The sequence below is a fragment of the Ovis aries genome, chromosome 7 (assembly GCF_016772045.2).
Source record: "Ovis aries strain OAR_USU_Benz2616 breed Rambouillet chromosome 7, ARS-UI_Ramb_v3.0, whole genome shotgun sequence".
Lineage (NCBI taxonomy): Eukaryota > Metazoa > Chordata > Mammalia > Artiodactyla > Bovidae > Ovis > Ovis aries.
The window spans coordinates 67,050,270-67,070,732 of NC_056060.1; the positions used below are offsets into that span (position 1 = coordinate 67,050,270).

General features: G+C 42.6%; 1 protein-coding gene and 1 long non-coding RNA gene across 2 annotated transcripts in view; one reads left to right on the plus strand and one right to left on the minus strand.

The window, feature by feature from the left end:
• Nucleotides 1-1,125: 1,125 nt before the first annotated feature.
• On the minus strand, nucleotides 1,126-10,880 carry LOC132660059 (uncharacterized). Its single transcript, XR_009601245.1, has 2 exons — nucleotides 10,416-10,880; nucleotides 1,126-7,711 (listed from the first exon to the last, which is right to left on the minus strand). It is a non-coding gene; the product is annotated as an uncharacterized LOC132660059 (long non-coding RNA).
• Nucleotides 10,881-11,104: 224 nt separating this feature from the next.
• Nucleotides 11,105-20,463, plus strand: part of TMEM260 (transmembrane protein 260) — a 70,776-nt gene continuing 61,417 nt past the window's right edge. Inside the window, 2 exon segments of the mRNA XM_004010675.5 lie at nucleotides 11,105-11,243; nucleotides 11,245-11,371. Of these exon segments, the coding sequence (XP_004010724.4) occupies nucleotides 11,211-11,243; nucleotides 11,245-11,371 (160 nt within the window). The 5' untranslated portion in view covers nucleotides 11,105-11,210.

The window sequence follows — 20,463 nt, forward strand, 5'->3', positions numbered from 1 at the left end:
TAGGCTGAACATCTGAACCACCTGAGGCTTTAAAATACCCTGCCTCGTTGACCCCCTCAGGGAGTATCTTTTACTTGGACTGGAGTATGGTTGAAGTGGGGAGGCAGAATCGAGATTTTTACAAACTCTTTCAAGTGATTCTTACGTGCAGCTAACAAGGTGCCAAGTTTAAAAACTGTGGACTAGAGCAAGCCCTGATGGGAGTTAATTGTACCTGATGTTTATTGAGCAACTACTATCCCCAGGCACTGCACTGGGCACTTTACACGGATTCTTTCCAGGCCTTAACAGCTGACTTGCAGATAGGTATGCTCATCCCCCTTTGAGAAGTGAAAGTGAAAGTGAAGTCGCTCAGTCGTGCCCGACTCTTTGCGACCCCATGGACAGTAGCCTGCACCAAGCTCCTCTGTCCATGAGATTTTCAAGGCAAGAGTACTGGAGTGGGTTGCCATTTCCTTCTGTGAGTACACTCAAATCAGTCATAGACAGTCTAGCCCATCTGCCTGCTCCCAAACCTCATCCTTTCCTGGTCTAACTGCTGCTCTCCTGGAAGGACAGTACCATGTTTAAAACACTGAAAAGAGAAGTAGAGAGAGACCAGAGATGCTCTTCTCAAACATTCTTCATGAGAGACTGTGAAGACAAGAGGGCTCTCTGATACCTTTTCTGATGATATCACAAACTGTCCTTGAACCTAGGTCTTCTTCCTTGCATCTGTGCTGCATTGCCTCTGGAAAGGTTTGCTTCTGAAACTGTTACTTCATCTTTTTTGTTCTGATGGTGGCGCCATGCTAGGTGCTAAGAGATCTACCTGGGAACTAGACTATGCAGTGCTTGTCTTCAGGAGAGCTGTTGTTGACTTGAGTAACAATTCTTAAATGCAACTTCTTTGAAACAGTATTGAAGGGCAAGTATTTGAAAGGCCAGTAAATTGCTCTAGCCCCTAATTATTTAAAATGAGGTCCTCAGGAACTTCCCTGGTGGTCCAGTGGTTAAGATTTTGCCTTCCAGTGCAATGGGTATGCATTCAATCCCTGGTCTGGAAGCTAAGATCTCACATATCGCACGGCCAGAAAACCGAAACATAAAACAAAAGCTGTAACACACAGGTAGCACACATGAGTAACAAGTTCAATAAAGACTTTATAAATGGTCCACATCAAAAAAAAAAAAAACTTAAAAAATAAAATATGGTCCTCAGACTAGCTGCACCAATATCCTGTGGGAGCTTATCAGAAATGCAGAGTCTGAGGCCCTACTTCAGACCTACTGGTTCACAATCTGTATCTTACACAATCCCCAGGTGATAGACTATTTACACATTAAAGTTGGAAGCAGTAGTCAGGAGCAATATTGACATTACGTCTGTCCCACTTTGTTGCTTTAGAAATATATGTTTTATCCTTTTTCCTAAGAATGTCTCTCATACACATTAAAAAAAAAAAGCATAGCTGCAAATCTCCAATTCTTCCTGCCCTTCTTGAAGCACATGAAGCCATGATGAGCAGAGAACTGGGATCTTGTTCATAACTAAGTCTTTTGTCAGTCTCCTTATATGGCCCCAGGTGCCCTGGCACAGCTGCTGATATTTAGTTACGTTCTGCACCAGCAATTCTTGCATTTGGGAAGTGAAATTCCTTTTTCTCTCTCTGGCTTATGAAAGCCTAGGGCAAAGGAGGTGAAGAAAGGGGAGCTTGGAGGAAATCAGCCTTGGAAGTATCAAGTGTAGCAGCAAGGTCAAACCATTTTCATTTTAGGTCCCAGCGTTTTAGTTAAGCCTTGGCAAGCTATCTCTTTAAATGGAGATGTGAGAATTTGTTTACCAAGGCCACAGACAAAGGTTTGTAGTTCTAAAGGGTTCAACATTTGACTCACAAGTCCTTATACTGAGTTACACCCTAAACAGGGCTTGTGCTCTGCTCTGTGTTTGGAATGATAACTCTAGAAATGTCAAGAGAAGTCCTCTCTAGCATGATCTTCGGACACACAATTATTAAATCGTTCCATTTAATAAGGGAACCGCAGCCCCACCGATCCTGACATGGATACAATTTTCATTTAGTCAAGTAATAAGGGGAATCACATTCTCAGATCCCAGATCTCTTCTTTCATAAACCCATTCTGTTCCTTGTTTTGGCATTGAGAATAAAAGACCTACCTTTGCTGTTGAACAGATTCACAAGCAAAATCTACTCAAAGCAGGGAATGAATGTGCACATATTGGGAAACTCTTTGGAGTTTAAGGATGTGGGTGACTTTGAAACTGACTGTATTATTCTTGCAAAGTTGCAGAATTATGCTATATAATGTTTGCATTTGGAAAAATTAATTATGATCCTAAAGTCATGGGTTAGAAATACAATTAAACTGATTAGTGTCATAGGATAAAAATAAAAAGCAAGGCCCGTGACAGCTTCCCACTTTCCCTCCACTCCCCAGAAAGGCTCTTAAAGGAACATTTAAAACACGAGCCTTTGTTCCCTCAATCTATGGTGCTCAGGTCAGGTGGACCCTGCAGCGTGGCTGCAATATTTCAAGCAGGCACTCACAAATGTGTCATTTGACCTGCTGTTTTTCCAAAGAGGTAAGAAAAATGTGTTTCTTGCTGAGATAACTTGAAATCAAATAAACATAATCTCTTTAATTCTTTCTAAATAGTTCCATATTTTAAGTCTAAACACAATAGAACACAAAGCTTCTGGCTTTTAAAAAAAGTTTTTCTTTTTTTATATGTGTTGTTGTATTTTTTCCTCCACTTTGTGTTTGTTTGATTTTAAGAGTATAATTTACCTTTCAAACTAGTGAATCTTATTTCTTTTGGTTGAGAGACACACATAAAAAATGGTAACATTGTTACTTGGCTAAATGAATTTGAGCTCTTTTCTAAGAATGCTATCTATAAGCAAAGACAGACATTCTTATTTATATTAACCATCACTTGACAGATCAGAGAAAAGTCTAAACCAAGGCTTGCAACAAATTGAATATTTCCTTATGTAAAATTGGTTCTGGTCCATTGTTTTTATTTATCTGCAATAATGGTACTCACTCGAGTTTGTAATAACACTGTCATGGCTGAAGGGAGTTTGTTTTAGGTATTATATCTATTATCTGCTTCCTTTCCTTTCTTTAAACAGAATCTCCAAGGAGAAAGTCTGCATGTGGCTTGGATTTAAGAAGGAAAAACAAAAGCTTTCCTAAAACCTCACTGGGTAAGGTGTTATTTCAGATTGTTTTACAATTTTGAATAATTCTTATTTGTTTGCCTTTGGCATTGAACACTGGATAAAACAGAACTTGCCCTATTCTTAGAGAATTAGAAGGCTTGGAGTCATTGTAAATGTTCTATTAATTCCCTTGGCTGTTTTGAGGCAAGCCTACATAACCTTTTCCAAACAAGGAATGTTTATCTAGTGTGCCCTCGCAGTGGATAAATTCAACAGTGTGGAAGTGTTTGCTGTGCTCACCACCACTGGAGTGTGCTCTAGTGCTGTAAGATTCAGAACGTCTTCTTTTGGAAGTGGGAAAGGTAGATGGATGAACCACCTACGGAAAAAAAACCTTTGGCATCTAATTTTACAAGCGTCCTTTTAAGTGTCTTGGTAAGGCTGGATTATGTTCGTGGAGTTGATTAGAGTGGATCTGGAGACTTTATCTTCAATATTAATGCATACTGTTTTGGGTGAGTTCATTTCTTGTATCTGAATTAGCCTTGTTTAGGTTCAATGGTAAAAATATTTCCCTGTCCATCTATAAGCTATGTTTTCAGGCAATAACTCTTTTGATTTATAAAATAACTATCACTACGGCCCCAGGGCATGGATGCATAGTGGCAGGGACTTAGGAAGAATTCACACTTTGAGTCTCTGGCAGAAGACCCCTCTCCTAGTCCTGGATGCTCCGTTGGTGACGGGAGCACAGTCTCAGTCTCCACTGGGGGCCAGTCATGCTGGAGGGTGATTCTAGCATGTTTCAGCAGCACCTCCTCCCCCTGCAACTCCCCCATTGGAACAGGGTGCTTTCATCTTTACTTCTCCCCCAGAGGAAGTGGCCCCTTAGTCCCCCTTGTATCATCATTGACCCCTCTTGTTCAGGGTCTTTGAACAACCTGAGACCCAACACAACTTCCTTCTTTGGGCATCAGTATAGTTGCTTCTGCAAAGTCTGCAACAAGGTCCTTGTAGCCCAGAGTTCTGTGACCACAAACTCTGGGGCTCACACTCCCCTTCTGACCAGAGGACAGCCCAGGACCACTTTCACAGCATTATGTGGCTGGGTCGGCCTGGACAGTTGGAGACTCATCTCAGGTCCTGCTCCGGAGGCCTAAAGCAGACTGGCCATAAAGAGATCGCAGCCCAGAGAACCATCTGAGATCTCCCAGTGCACCAGGCTTCCTTTGCCCCTGGAGAGATCCACATAGGTGTTTAACCACCCCTATGCTTCTTCCTATGAACTTCAGATTTGAAATAGACAGTATTCCAGCCCCCTTTTCAGCTGGGAGGTGGTGGTGAATGCTCTTTTAGTTCTCTGGGGTCGCTAAGAGTCGGACACGACTGAACGACTTCACTTTCACTTTTCACTTTCATGCACTGGAGAAGGAAATGGCAACCCACTCCAGTGTTGTTGCCTGGAGAATCCCAGGGACGGGGGAGCCTGGTGGGCTGCCCTCTATGGGGTCGCACAGAGTCGGACACAACTGAAGTGACTTAGCAGCAGCAGCAGCACAATGAAGTCACAGAGAAGTAGCTTGGAAGGTTTCAGGCCCCCTTTCCCCTGCAATAAATGTTACCAAGCAAGGGCTCGCTACAAGAACCTCACAGAAGCCAGTAAGATGGCACTTCTTTGAGAAGGCCCTTTCAGAGCCACCCCAAATAGGGACTTCCAGGGTGATCCAGTGGCCAAGACTCTGTGCTCCCAATGCAGGGGCCCTGGGTTGGATCTCTGGTCAGGGAACTAGATCACATATGCCACAATGAAATTCGAAGATCCCACATGCCACAACTAAGATCCAGCACAGCCAAATAAATAAAAATATATCTTTTTAAAAAGAACCACCCTAAATAAATTTAGAATCTAAATAAAGGTGGGGCACTTGCTATATCAGTACAGCTTTAAGCCGAGTTATATGATGAGCAGCCTCTCCAGCTTCTAAACAAAGCCCCATCAATGTGGACACCAATGAGCCATCTTCCAATGCAACTCTGAATAGTCGGTCCTTCAGACTCCTCTTCCAGAAACCTGGGGCAGCCAGCCCCGATGGTCTCTAAACCTCAAGGGGCATTACCTGTCCTACTCCTGACCCCGAGATTCTATCAGGGAGGGCCAGGAGCCCCTCAAATACCTCACTGGCTTCTGAGAACACACATGAGAATGATCTGTGTGAGAGCAAAGGCCCCCAGCAGGTCTTGCTTGTTCTCTTGCTCTCTGGGTTCCTTAGCCTTGTATTCCTGTGACTTGCACTCCTTGGGCAGGAAAAATGAACACAAATTTCACGGTGTGATGTTGTGTATGGAGAAAGCACGGGCCTCAAACTCCTTAGTTCATCAGTTGTGTGATCAAGGTTTACTCAAACTTTCTGGGCCTCAATTTCCTTCTTTGTAAAAGAGAGGTGATATGAGAAGCAGGTTGAGTGTAGCATAACACTACCAAAAGGAAAAATCGGCGCTGTTAACTCAGAATTCTTCAGTCTACAGAATGGTTTACTCAATCCCATTTGTCAAAACTGCCTTTAAAAAGGAAGAAGAGTATTACTCCTTCTTGCGTTTGTATTATTTACCAAATAAGCTGTAATTTCAAAAGCAACAAAGTTTTGACAGATTCGAAAAAAAAAAAAAAAACCTCTGAAATCTGCGCAAAAATAAATGTTTTCCTACATTTATAGAGCTTTCACCACTGAATATATGTTGGTTTTTTTAAACTAGTTGCAATTACTTAACATGGGAGACACTGATGACATAAAAATTTTTAAATATATGGTTCCAACTTCTGAGCCGCTCACATTCCACTTGGAGTTAGAACTAACACTATGAAGTTGTGAAGACAGATTGTTCATTGACTTTATCGTGCATAACTATGGTTACCTGCAGTTAAAAACGATGAATACTATTTGATAACTGCATACCAAAACACCTTATATTTCAGAGTTTTCCCCCTGGAAGGATTTTACCCATTCAATATAGTGACAGGAGGGTAGAGTATTGTGGAAAGAACATTGTATTAAAGCCCAGTTCCACTACTTCTACCATCAACCAGCCATGTGGCTCAGGTGAGACGCTTAACCTCCCTAGAGTCTGCTTCCTTATCTGTAAACGGAGGGTTTGTAACTTTAGATCAGTGGGCCCCAGACCAAGCTAATCAACAGGTTCACCTGGGAAGGTTTGAAAATGTACAGATACCCAAGACCTACCCGGAATTACTAATTAAAATCTCCAGGAGTGGGCCCAGAAATTTACATTTTTTTTAAAGCACTGCCAAATGTTTCTGATGATCAGCCAGGTTTAAGAAAGACTACCTCAGAAAACTGACCACTCTTGGTCTTTCTTTAACAAGCCTGTTTTCTCACCCTGATTAAAGGAATCTCCTTCAAATTCACCCTGGTCTCTTCCATCACTTTCCCACTCCTTGCTGAGGGGTTTCATGATGTGCTCCTATGAATCTGTGCTCACAGATATACATCTCTGCTCCTCCTCTGTCCTCCAGTCCCTCCTCCACTGGGAGCCCATCATTCTTCCCACTGCTTGGATTCCTACCACCACCACTCCCTGCCCCCGACATGAATCCAGTCCTTCCAACATACCCCCACCACCCACACAACCACCTATTCAAGCTCTGGGACCATGATTTGCCCAAAACATCAGTTCAGTTCAGTCACAGTCGTGTCTGACTCTTTGCGACCCCATGAATCACAGCACGCCAGGCCTCCCTGTCCATCACCAACTCCCAGAGTTTACTCAAACTCATGTCCATTGAGTCGGTGATACCATCAAGCCATCTCATCCTCTGTCATCCCCTTCTTCTGCCCCCAATCCCTCCCAGCATCAGGGTCTTTTCCAATGAGTCAACTCTTCACATGAGGTGGCCAAAGTACTGGAGTTTCAGCTTTAGCATCAATCCTTCCAATGATCCTTCCAGGACCGATCTCCTTTAGAATGGACTGGTTGGATTTCCTTGCAGTCCAAGGGACTTTCAAGAGTCTTCTCCAACACCACAGTTCAAAAGCATCAATTCTTCCGGGCTCAGCTTTCTTCACAGTCCAACTCTCACATCCGTACATGACTACTGGAAAAAACCATAGCCTTGACTAGATGGACCTTTGTTGGCAAAGTAATGTCTCTGCTTTTGAATATGCTATCTAGGTTGGTCATAACTTTCCTTCCAAGGAGTAAGTGTCTTTTAATTTCATGGCTGCAGTCACCATCTACAGTGATTGTGGAGCCCAGAAAAATAAAGTCTATCACTGTTTTCACTGTTTCCCCACCTATTTCCCATGAAGTGATGGGATCAGATGCCATGATCTTCGTTTTCTGAATGTTGAGCTTTAAGCCAACTTTTTCACTCTGCTCTTTCATTTTCATCAAGAGGCTTTTTAGTTCCTCTTCACTTTCTGCCATAAGGGTGGTGTCATCTGCATATCTGAGGTTATTGATATTTCTCCTGGCAATCATGATTCCAGCTTGTGCTTCTTCCAGCTCACCGTTTCTCATGATGTACTCTGCATATACGTTAAATAATCAGGGTTACAATATACAGCCTTGACGTATCCCTTTTCCTATTTGGAACCAGTCTGTTGTTCCATGTCCAGTTCTAACTGTTGCTTCCTGATCTGCATATAGGTTTCTCAAGAAGCAGGTCAACCAGTTAGGACCACAGTTAGGACCTGATTACTGATATTCAATCGCTAAGTCATGTCTGACTCTTTTGTGACCCCATGGACTAGAGCCCGCCAGGATCCTCCGTCCATGGGATTTCCCAGACAAGAATACTGGAGTTAGTTGACATTTCTTTCTCCAGGGGATCTTCCCCACCCAGGGATCAACTCACGTCTCCTGCATTGCAGGTGGATTCTTTAACTGCTGAGCCATTTGGGAAGCCCTTTATCAGCCTAGAGTTACTATTTAAAGTCTCAATAAGATTATCTTGGGAAAGAAGGCAGAAAGAGAAAGAAAAGTCTACAACCAAGGCCTGGTGCACTCTCATTAGGTGGAGCCTTGATAGAAGTGATCCAGGAAAGTCAAAGAATTGTGCTCTCACTGATACCTGAAGGAGAAACAGTTTCAGGGTGGAAAGGAGTCAGCATGCTTACTGAAAGGCAGTCAGACACAGATACACAGAGAACTGGTTGTTCTCCATCCTCAAAAGAGATTAGCCGTGAAGCTAACAAAGCTTATATTTCACAGCCCGAATCTTCTGGTTACTGAAAGGGAAGGGGAAGGGAGGAATAAATTAGGAGTTTGGGATTAACATAACACACTACTATATATCAAATAAATAAACAACAAGGATCTACTGTATAGCACAGGGAACTCTACTCAATATCTTGTAACAATATATAACAGAAAAGAATCTGAAAAAGAATACACACTAATATAATTATCTGAAAAACTGCTGTATGCCTAAAACTAACACAACATTGAAAATAAACCATACTTTAATTAAAAAAAAAACTTCACAGCCTGTCACTAGCATAAGCTCCTTCCAATGCCCATAGTTAATTTTGTATCTGCAGTTTTGTATCCTTTTGCTTACAGGATTCTCCAAACTTGATAAACTTAAGCCCCATAAACCTAGATGTGGTTCTCCTCACCATCCTTCTCCTCTCTCTAACAATCTGCCCAGGTAAACATCACTGATGTCATTTCTTCCTTAGTTCCCTGTGGTGCATTCCTCTCTTCCACTGTTCTCTTTTCTTCTCCTGCCATGCCCTAAATGAAGATGGTGAATATTTGACCTCAACCTGTTCTCCCTACATTATTACTCTGTGAACTTATTCATTCATCTCATTCTTATGTGACAATTCCCAAATTCAAATTCCAACACTGAGCTCTACCTCTCAAATATGGGCAAATACTTATGCTCTTGTGGAATTTGCCGTGATAAAAAGTTATCATTTTACAAAGCTCCTGAGCAAAAGATGAAATGGATAAAAAGGGAAAGAAGCATATGCTTGGCTCAGTCAGTATTACTCACTAGCGTGTTCTTTCAGAAAAGAAATGGAACAGTACTTCCCTGGTATAAAGAATCTGCCTTGCAGTGCAGGGGACATCCCTGGTCTGTGAAGATTCCACATACCTTGGAGCAACTAAACCTCATGCACCACAACTTCTGAGCCCGGGTTCTAGGGCCCGTGAACTGCAACTACTGAGCACTTGAGCTGCAACTACAGAAGCCAGGGAGCCCCAGAGCTTATGCTCCACGAGAGAAGCCACTGCAAGGAGAAGCCCGAGCTCCAAAACAAAACAGTAGCCCCTGCTCCTGGCCACTAAAAAAAGCCTGTGCAGCAACCAAGATGCAGTGCAGAAAAATAAAGAAAGGGAAAAAAAAAAAAAAAGAAATGGAAGGAAGGCTGTCTTAGTAACCTATTACTGAACAACAAAGTATCCCCAAATTTAGTGGACAACAGCATTTATTATCTCACAGTTTTTGCAGGACAGCAATCTGTGAGACTTAGCGGGGTCTCTCGCAGGCTGCAATCAAGGCCTTGGCAGAGGCAAGTCATTACTTCAAGGATCCCATGGGGCAGGATGGGCTTCCTAGCTCCCTCAGGAGGGATTAGCAGGATTCAATTCCTCACAGGTTGTTGGACTGAGGGCCTCAGCTCTGTGTGGGCTGTCTGGCTGGGGGTGACGCTCAGTTCCCTGCCATGTGGATGGCTCCATAAGACAGCTCATAACCTGGTTAAGTGGCTTCATCAGAGTGAACAAGTGGGAGGGCAGCAAGGTAGTGCCCATGATGGGGAGTGCAAGAAAGATGAAAACTCAGTCTTTTATAACCTCCTCTCCAAAGGGACCTCCATTACTTTTGTCTTATTCTATTGCTAGAAGTGAGTCACTAGGTTCTGCCCACACTCAAGGGGAGAGGATTTACATTAGGGAGTGAATACAGGGAGTCAGATCATGGGGAGCATTTTAGAGGCCTCCTACTGGTTCTCCAGGGACTCGCAACCCTGCAGAGAAAGCCTTATGGAATATCTGAGAAAGACCAAGGTAATGCTGGCGCCATGGCTGCTGGTCTACACAGGTGTGTTAAGTCACTCTACGTTGGAGACTCTATGTTCCTGTCAGCTTGCTTATAACACGTTTTAGACCATCACTGATCTTCAGTGTCTTTTGAGATGCGTTCCAGGGAGATATCCCACCTCCCCTCCCACTCCAGAATAGTTGCTACAATACTATATAAAGTAAGCTTAAAGACCTTACCAAGAACCATTCTCTGTGCCGGTGCAAGAGTCCCCATTTTCTTGGTATTGCAGCCAACTGGAAAATGCAGTGACTTCATTTCATTTTCCACTGCGTGGTCAAAGCTTCACAGAAACACTCCTCCTCATCAATGTAGGAGACAATTTTATCATGATATAAATTATTTGTACTACCTCAGAAACTCAAGTGTTTCAACTCATCTCCCAAGTTTTCCTCATCCTATAAGAAAGAAAAAAAAAAGACCAATTAGCTTTCTTTCATCTCTGAAAATAACTCGGCGATTTAACAATTAGCACACGGGCATATAATTACTCGCTGTAAACATGTGATTTAGCTGTATGTTGACCTAACTAGGCGCACACAGGGGGCTGGCGGGCTGGGGCCCCTCGTGCAGTTCCACCCCACACCTCAGGGGGAAGTCACTACCCTTCCTTCGGCCCGCTCGACGACCTGGCTCCCGTCTCTGTCAGACCCGACCAAGTGGCCAGGAAGTGGGGGAGGCCATAGCGACGGCGGCCCAGGCTTCCTCTGTTAAAAGAAGGCTGTCCCCTGTGATGCGCTAGTGGAAAGCACACTGTAATTCTGTAAACCCCGGGCACTCTGACGGCTGCCCGGGCCTGGCTCCCGGGAGACCCCGCATTTTCTACCCCCGCGCCGGCGCAGAAAGGTGCGGTCCGGCCCGACCCGGAAGCTGCCGCGGCCGCGTCGTGCAGAGCTCGCCTCTCACCCTGTGGGCTCCTGGCGCCCCGACTCCTGGGGCCCGCCGCGTCCTCCTTCCTTGGTCCCCTCTGGCCCATGGGTCTCCATGGCGACGGCGGGGGCCCGGCTGGGGGGGCAGGCAGCCCGAGCGGGGGCGCGGCGCGCTGGGGGCCTCTGCGGCGGCGTCGCCGTGTTCGCCGCTGTGGCCGCCGTGTTCACCCTCACGCTGCCCCCCTCACTGCCGGGGGGCGACTCGGGTAATGTACTCTCAAGGTCGTCCCTCCTGCCCCCTCCCTGATCCTCACCGTTCCCACGAGGTCTGGTCAGTTCGCCCACTCCATCCTCCCGCCCGGGCCCCCCGCAGGGTTTTGCGTTTCAAAACCACTTTGTCTGTTTTCATTTCTGTAATTTTCCTGTAGTTCTGGTCTCTTGTAGTTTTCAGCCTTTCGAGACAGGGCTGGTTGGTTTCGCCTGATGGGACTTAACTGGCCGCTCCACTTCTCCAGATCATCTTCCTAGCTTTACATTCCTTTTTCGTCCACAGATACCAGTGTTACTTACAGAGTCTTTGTCGTGTGCCAGACAAAAGGGAGGACAGGAGCCGCGAACAAGTTTCATGGAGAGTGTTGCAGTGCGGGCAGAGACAATACACAAACTATTGAATAAACACAGCGTATTGGGAGGAGAAGTTATTGGAGACAGTAAGAGGAAAATGTGATTGATAGTGGGGTAAGCAGTGGCTCTATCCGGATGGCTAGTCCGGAAAGGCCTCTAAGAAGGTGATATTTTAGTTGAAATCTGAACGTTGAAAAGCAACCAGCCTTGCAGACTATTTGCGGGAGAACACTTAAAATAGTGGAAACCAGTTACGGCTTGAAGCTGCTTCTATGGAAAAGCGTGACTCGGGGGCTATTTAACATGAATAATCGTTGCGTATTTGGGATGAGAGGCAGATGCAGGTTTCGTTTTGTTGCCAAACTGATCATCTAATACTGCCTAATAGTGATCAGTAATTTTGTCAGAATGGTGCTGAAATTTGGGGTAGTGAATCCATAGACTGAACAAAACTGAACACCTTAGTTGCTGCAAAACAGAATACCCCGAAATTGAGTGGCTTAAAACAACAGTTATTCTCTCACGCGTTCTATTGATCAGGAATTTGGGTGGAGTTTAAGTGGATGCTCTTATCCAGAACAAGTTTGTTGTCCTGGTGTGGGCTGGGGTGCAGTCAACTCAAAGGTTCAACCTAACAAGGATTAAATTCTAAACCTCATCCAGCTCTTTGATGTGGGGGTTTCACAGAGAGAGAGATGGCACCACTGCCTACAGCTCTGTCATTTTGTAACCAAGTCTTGGCAGTGGCAGACCACTGCCCTGTTTTATTCTTGGAAGTGAGTCAGTATGTCCAGCCCATACTCAGTGGCAGAGGGTTATCCAGTGAGAATACTGGAATTTTGGAGTTTTAGAGGTCGTCTTCAAGGCTGCCTACCACATTAAAGATCCCTGATGTTCTTTTTACACCTCATTACCTTTATTTTTTCTTTCAAATCCTATTGAATAGGAGCAGTGTTTCATTAGTATAGTGGGGAATGGAGTTATTTTCAAGTTTTCTACGAAATAATAGAAATAACTTTATAGTTGTGAGAGCTTTGATACTGGAGAGTATTACTTACAGGTTGAATAGTTCTGTACCTTTGAAAAAAAGCATTGATATTTCTTGACTATGGTTGTTTGAGCCTGAAGGATGAGATTAGAATGAATAATAATACTTGTTGAGCAGTTACTATGTGCCAGGCACTGTTCAAAGTGCTTTACATAGATTGCCATTTTAATTCTCCCAGCTGCTACCCTGTAAGGTAGGTACTCATTTATTTTATAGATGACAAAACTAGGATTAAGCTCTGTCCAGAATCACACAAGTAGAAGATAGAGGCAGTCAAGAGGAAAAAACCCAAGTAGATTGAATTTAGAGCATGCTCTCTTAACTAGCCTATGCTCTAAATTCTTTTAAATCTATCATCATGTATTTAGTGATGAAGTCTATTTAAAATTTAAGATTGTGTTCATTTTGCTCTCTGCACAGCAGGCCAGTAAATCAGGAAAACAGTTGTTGGAGCAAGGAGTAACTACTTTAACTGTAAAGCTAGCAGACTGAAAAGATGACAGACTAGCATCTCAAAAAAAAAAAAAAAAGAAAAAAAACCTTGGTACATATACAATGGAATATTACTCATTAAAAAATGAAGTAATGCCATTTGCAACAACATGGGTGGACCTAGAGATTGTCATACTGAATGAAGTAAGTTAGACAGAGGAGAAATATTACATGACATCCCTTATATGTGGACTCTAAAAAGAAATGATACAAATGAACTTACTTAGAAAACAGAAACAGACTCACAAGCTTAGAGAAGGAACTCATCGGTTTGCCAGGGGGAATGGATAGATAAGGAGTCTGGGATGGACAAGTACACACTGCTGTATTTAAAATGGATAACCAACAAAACCCTACTGTATAGTACATGGAACTCTGCTCAATGTTATGTGGCAGCCTGAATGGGAGGGGAGTTTGGGGGAGAATGAATACATGTATACATATGGTGGAGTCCCTTTGCTGTTCACCTGAAACTATCACAACCTTGTTAATCCACTATACCAGGTTTCCCTGGCAGCTCAGCTGTAAAGAATCCACCTGCAGATGCAGGAGATAAGGGTTTGACCCCTGAATTGGGAAGATCCCCTGGAGAAGCAAATGGCAACCCACTCTAGTACTGCCTGGGAAATCTATGAACAGAGGAACCTGGCAGGCTACACAGTCCATGGTGTCACAAAAGAGTAGGACACGTCTTAGCAACTAAACCACCACCATCCCAATACAAAATAAAAAGGTTGTTGTTGTTCAGTCACCTAGTCATGTCTGACTTTACGCCCATGGACTGCAGCATGCCAGGCCTCCCTGTCCCTCACCATCTCCCTGAGTTTGCCCAAGTTCCTGTTGATTGCATCAGTGATGCTGTCCAGCCATCTCATCCTCTGACTTCCTCTTCTGCCCTCAATCTTTCCCAGCATCAGGGACTTTTCCAGTGAGTCATCTGTTCACATCAGATGACCAAAATACTGGAGCTTCAGCATCAGTCCTTCCAGAGAATATTCAGGGTTGATCTTGCTTAAGATTGGTTTGATCTCCCGTCCAAGGGACTTTCAGGAGTCCTCTCTAGCACCACAGTTTGAAGGCATCAATTCTTTGGCATTCTGCCCTCTTTACAGTCCAGCTCTCAACAACTGTACCTGACCACTGGGAAGACCATAGCCTTGACTATACGGACCTTTGTCAACACACTAAGTTTGTCATCTCTTAACTGTCAAGAAGCAATTGTCCTCTGATTTCATGGCTGCAGTCACCATCTGCAGTGATTTTGGAGCCCAAAAAGAGAAGATCTGTCACTATTTCCACCATTACCCCTTCTGTTTGCCATGCAGTGATGGGCAGATGCCATGATCTTAGGTTTTTTAATATTTAGTCTTAAGCTGGCTCTTTCACTGTCCTCCTTTACCTTCATCAAGAGGATCTTTAGTTCCTCTTCACTTTCTGCCATTAGAGTGGTATCATCTGCATACCTGAGACTGTTGATGTTTCTCCCACCTATCTTGATTGCAGTTTATAACTCATCCAGCCTGACATTTCTCATGATGTGCTCAGCATGTAGGTTAAACAGGGTGACAGGAGACAGCCCTGTTGTACTCCTTTCTTGATCTTGAACCAGTCAGTTGTTCCATATAGGATTCCAGCTGTTGTTTTTTGACCCACATTCAGGTTTCTCAGGAGACAGGTGAGATGGTCTGGTATTCCCATCTAAGAGCTTTCCACAGTTTGTCGTGATCCATACAGTCAAAGGCTTTGGTGTAGTTGATGGAACAGATGTTTTTCTGAAATTCCCTTACTTTCTCCATAATCCAGTTAAGGTTAGCAATTTGATCTTCAGTTCCTCTTCCTTTTCTAAACCCAGTTTGGACATCTGGAAGTTCTTGGTTCACATAATGCTGAAGCCTAGCATGCAGGATTTTAAGCATAGCCTTATTAGTATGAGAGATCAGCACAGTTGTCCGATGGTTAGCACATTTTTTGTACCACCCTTCTTGGGAATTGGGATGAGAACTGACCTTTTCTAGTCCTGTGGCTACTGCTGGATCTTCCAGATTTGCTGACGTTTAGTTGCTCAGTCATGTCTGACTCTTTGGGACCCCATGGACTGCTGCATGCTAGGTTTTCCTGTCCTTCCCCATCTTCCGGGACTTGCTCAAACTCATGTCCATTGAGTCGGTGATGCCATCCAACCATCTCGTCCTCTGTCATCCCCTTCTCCTGCCTTCAGTCTTTCCCAGCAAAGGGGTCTTTTCTAATGAGTCAGCCCTTCGCAGCAGGTGGCCAAAGTATTGGAGTTGCAGCTTCAGCATCAGTCCTTCCAATGAATATTCAGGACTGATTTCCTTTAGGATTGACTGGTTTGATCTCCTCCCAGTCTAAGGGACTGTCAAGAGTCTTCTCCAACACCATAAATCAAAAGCATCAATTCTTCGGTGCTCAGCTTTCTTTATGGTCCAACCCTCACATCTGTACGTGACTACTGGAAAAACCATAGCTTTGACTAGATGGACCTTTGTTGCCAAAGTGATGTCTCTGCTTTTTAATATGCTATCTAGGCTTGTCATAGCTTTTCTTCCAAGGAGCAAGTATCCTTTAGTTTCATGGCTGCAGTCAACAACTGCAGTGGTTTTGGAGCCCAAGAAAATAAAGTCTCACTGTTTCCATTGCTTCCCCATCTGTTTGCCGTGAAATGATGGGACCGGATGCCATGATCTTCACTTTTTTGAATGTTGAGTTTTAAGCCAGCTTTTTCACTCTCTTTCACCTTCATCAAGAGGCTTTTAAGTTCTTCACTTAAGTAAGCACGGTGACAAATTGCTGACATAATGAATGCAAAACCTGATGGCATCATCCCTTATGGATTTGAATAGTTTGTTGGAGTTTCATCACATTCACTAGCTTTATTAGCAGCAGTGCTTCTTAAGGCCCTCTTGACTTTGCACTGCAGAATGTTTGGCTCTGGGTGACTAACCACACCATTATAGTAATCCGGTTTGTTAAGATCTTTTTTATACAGTTCTTCCATGTATTCTTCCCATCTCTTCTTGGCCTCTTCAGGGTCTATTAGGTCTCTACCATTTTTATCCTTTATTGTGCCCTTCTTTGGGTATAATACTCCCTTGATGTTTCCAATTTTCCTAAAGAGATATCTAGTCTTTCCCCTTTTGCTGTTTTCTTCTATTATTAAGCACTGTTCATTGAAGGTCTTCTTGTCTCTTGTAGCTATTCTGTGGAACGCTGCATTTAATTGGATATACTTTTCCCTCTCTCCCTTGCTTTCTGCTTCTCTTCCTTCTTCCACTATTTGTAAAGTCTCCTCAGATACCACTTTGCCTTCTTGCTTTTCTTTTTCTTTGGAATGGTTTTGTTTGCCACCTCCTATACGATATGTGGACTTCTGTCCTTAGTTCTTCAGGCACTCTGTTAGCTAGATCTAGTTGAATCTATTCGTCTCTACTGCGAATTCATACGGGATTTGATTTAAGTCATACCTGACTGGCCTAATGTTTTTCCCGGTTTTCTTTGTGCTGTGCTTAGTCGCTCAGTTGTGTCTGACTCTTGGCAACCCTGTGGACTCTGTCCATGGGGGTTCTCCAGGCAAGAATACTGGAGTGGGTTGCCATGCCCTCCTCCAGGGCATCTTCCCAATCCAGGAATTGAACCCAGGTCTCCCACATTGCAGGGGCATTCTTTACCATCTGAGCCACCAGCGAATTTTCTATGAGAAGCTGATGATCTGAGCCACAGTCAGCTCCAGGTCTTATTTTTGCTAACTGTCTACAGCTTCTCCATCTTTGACTACAAAGAATGTAATCAATTTGATTTCAGTATTGACCATTTGGTGATATCCATGTGTAAAGTAGTCTTGATTTGTTGAAAAAGGGTGTATGCTATGACTAGTACGTTCTCTTGGCAGAATTCAGTTAGCCTTTGCCCTGCTTCATTTTGTTTTCTAAGGCCAAACTTGACTGTTACTCCAGATATATCTTGACTTTCTACTTTTGCATTCCAATCTCCAGTGATGAACAGAACACCTTTTTTCGGTGTTAGTTTTAGGAGACCTTCTATGTCTTCATAGAACTGATAAGCTTCTTTGGCATCCGTGGTCGAGGCATAGACTTGGATTACTGTGATGTTGAATGGCTTGCCTTGGAAATGAACTGAAATCATTCTGTCATTTTTGAGATTACACCCAAGTACTGTATAAGTACAATTTCGTACTCTTTAGTTGATTATGAGGGCTATACCACCACCACCCCAATACAAAATAAAAAGTTTATACACACACACACACACACACACACACACAAAACAACCTGAATTTGGGTTCCTTTTATACAGAAGAGGGGGAGGGTCCACTGTGGTGCTGACCAGTAGCTGAGTGGGGCTACTATATCTGGTGCCTGCTCCACACCATTACAATTGTTGCTTTGTTTTCGTTAATAATGTGGTTTTTTTTTTTCCCCAAAAAAGAATAAAGTTATCTATTCACTTAGAGTTATCAGATTTTTTAGGTATTCTGATTTGTTTAATTTGACGCTGGATAGTAGTTGCTTCTAATATTTTTATGTTCATTTTTTGAGAATGCTAAATAAACTTTTCCAGTGTTGCCAGTAAAATTTGTATAATCACATCTTTGATAATTTTGCTTATATGTTTAATGTACTGTTCTCTTTGAATTTCATGTTAATGAATTTTTTTTTAACCAATAAACAGAATGCATCTCAAGACCAACATAAAGTATATACTCTTCTTCCTGATAAGTCTTACATTATACTTCATGAATCCATCACATTGTGCGGCCTAGCCAAAACTACTTTTTGTACCACTTGATACACATTGTTGATTTATGGGCAAATGCATTCCTGGTCATTTAGAGGAAAGGTTGGGAATCTAGCCTTCACTTGTGTTTGTTATTCTTGGGAAAAATAAATTAGCTTATATGTGTATTTATATATTTTTAACATATAGAGGGAACTGGGTTATGTAAAGGTGAAGCATCTATTAACTACTCTGAGTTTGCCACCCATTTGTGTCCCAGACAAAGCTGTGGTTCTCAAGCTTGACTATATTGAATACTTGAGGACTGGTTGGAAAACATGGGCCCTGATTCCAGAGGGTGTCGTGTAAGTAGATTTGGGTTATGGTCAAGGAATCTTCATTTTTAAAAGGCATCCAGGTAATTCTGATTCAGGTTATAGAAGGACTTATATTTGACAAATTGTTTGTTGTTTAGTTGCTAAGTACTGTCAAACTCTTTTGGACCCCATGGACTATAGCCTGCCAGGCTCCTCTGTCCATGGGATTTCCCAGGCAAGAATACTGAAGTGAGTTGCCATTTTCTTCTCCAGGGGATCAAACCCACATCTCCTGCATTGTAGGTGGACACTTTACCACTGAGCCATCCAACCCTGGTGTAAAGGGTTGACTGAGAGAAAGCAAGGTGCCAGAAGGCTTTTTTTTTTTTTAAACTATTTCTCTTTTTATCATGTTCAATTTTAAGAGTAGTGCTTCTCTTTAGCTTTTTATCAAAGGTACATAATAGACTTTGAATACTAGCATCTTTTCTATTTAGATTTTAATTTACATACGAAAAGAGTTGGTGATGGAGGTTTGTAACATTCAAGATTCATCTTTCTACCAACTCCCACAAAGAATAACAGTATATTGACTTTTCAATGGTAAAAAGAAGAGAAAGTAGGGCATTTTTCTTAATGTTAAATGTAATTCTAAATACATTTTTATTTGAGGAGAATGAATAGCGACCTTGAAAATCTGAACTGTGCTTCATTGCACCTACAGAAATGTAAGAATCAGAAATTAATTAAAACCTTTTGGGACTGAAAACATAAGAGCAAACCCATTCTGGAGTATAAAATGATAAATACAGTTTTGGTAACAGTTTCTACAAAGGGAAAGTTATTTTAAGCATTTTAAAACCATTAACAATTTGTGTAAGATACAAAAAGGGCTTTTGTCTTCTAAGATGTTCTTGAATTTTTCTGGAAGGCTTCAAAGATGTCCTTAAATAAGTGATTTAAGTAAGCAGTATCTGTCTGTCATGCCCTTGTGGGGCTTCTCTGCAGTGAGCGATTATCCCACCTGATGGGGATGTCTAAGTAACAAGGAGGACAACATGATAGATCTTTTTGTTGTCTTCTATGTGCGAGACTTCTCGGTGGCACAAGAAGGGAGAGGTGCCGATGTCTTCTTGACAGAACCCTGAAATGGATAACTTAGTGGGAAAGACAAATGAAAACAACTAGCCAGAATAGAAAGCAATCTAAAGAAGTGCTTAGTAGGCTTCAGGCAGGTTCTATGAAGGAGGCAGAAGTGATTAATTCCAATAGGTGAAGCTGGGGAGGGGTATGTGTAAGGAAAGGTGTCACTGAGAAGGTAACAATTGAACCAGGTCTTGAAGGATTTAGGAGTGAATGCTGGGTGAGAAAGTGAGTGATAAGAGGTGCAAAAGAGGACCATTTCAGAGTAACAGTGGGGAGTCTGATCTGACAGAGGTGAGCCTAAGTTTCATGGACATAAGCCTTGGGAAAGGAACCAGAAGCCGTAGAGGGCTTAGGTGTCACGATGAGAAATCAACTTCATTCAGTGGGCAGAGACCAGCCATTGAGAAATTTTAGACTAAGAAAACAATCTGACCTCTGGGGGGTTGGGGGGTGGCAATAATTAGTGATTTCAGTAGGAAGATGAATTGAAATAGAATATTGGTCAAAAGCTACTGCCATAGCCCAAGACAAGAGAAAAGGTCTAAAATAGGATCAGGGTTCTAGAAATGAAGGAAATTGATAGCCACTGAAGGATAGAAAATAGACATTAATACTTTTTCCAATAGATAATTTTTAACTTTCATAAATCAGTTAATATTGATATTGATTGATTTCTTAAACTGTACAGTATTATGTATATAGGAATGAGTCAGAAATAGTCCCTGGATACTAAAAGGACTATCAAATAGGCACTGAATTACTACATCATAATTTTAGAAGTAATTGCTAATGCTGAGGAGTTACAAAGAACTATGTAAATGACATGGTGATTTAATGGTTTGAAAAAAACTGTGCTATGGTAATCAAAGCTTGCCAAAATAACCTGCAGTTAATAAGCATTTGGCAATTGTTTAAAAATATCCAATGTAATTAATGTAGAGAAGGTATCTAAATGCCAGCTTAGGACGGAAAGGCACAT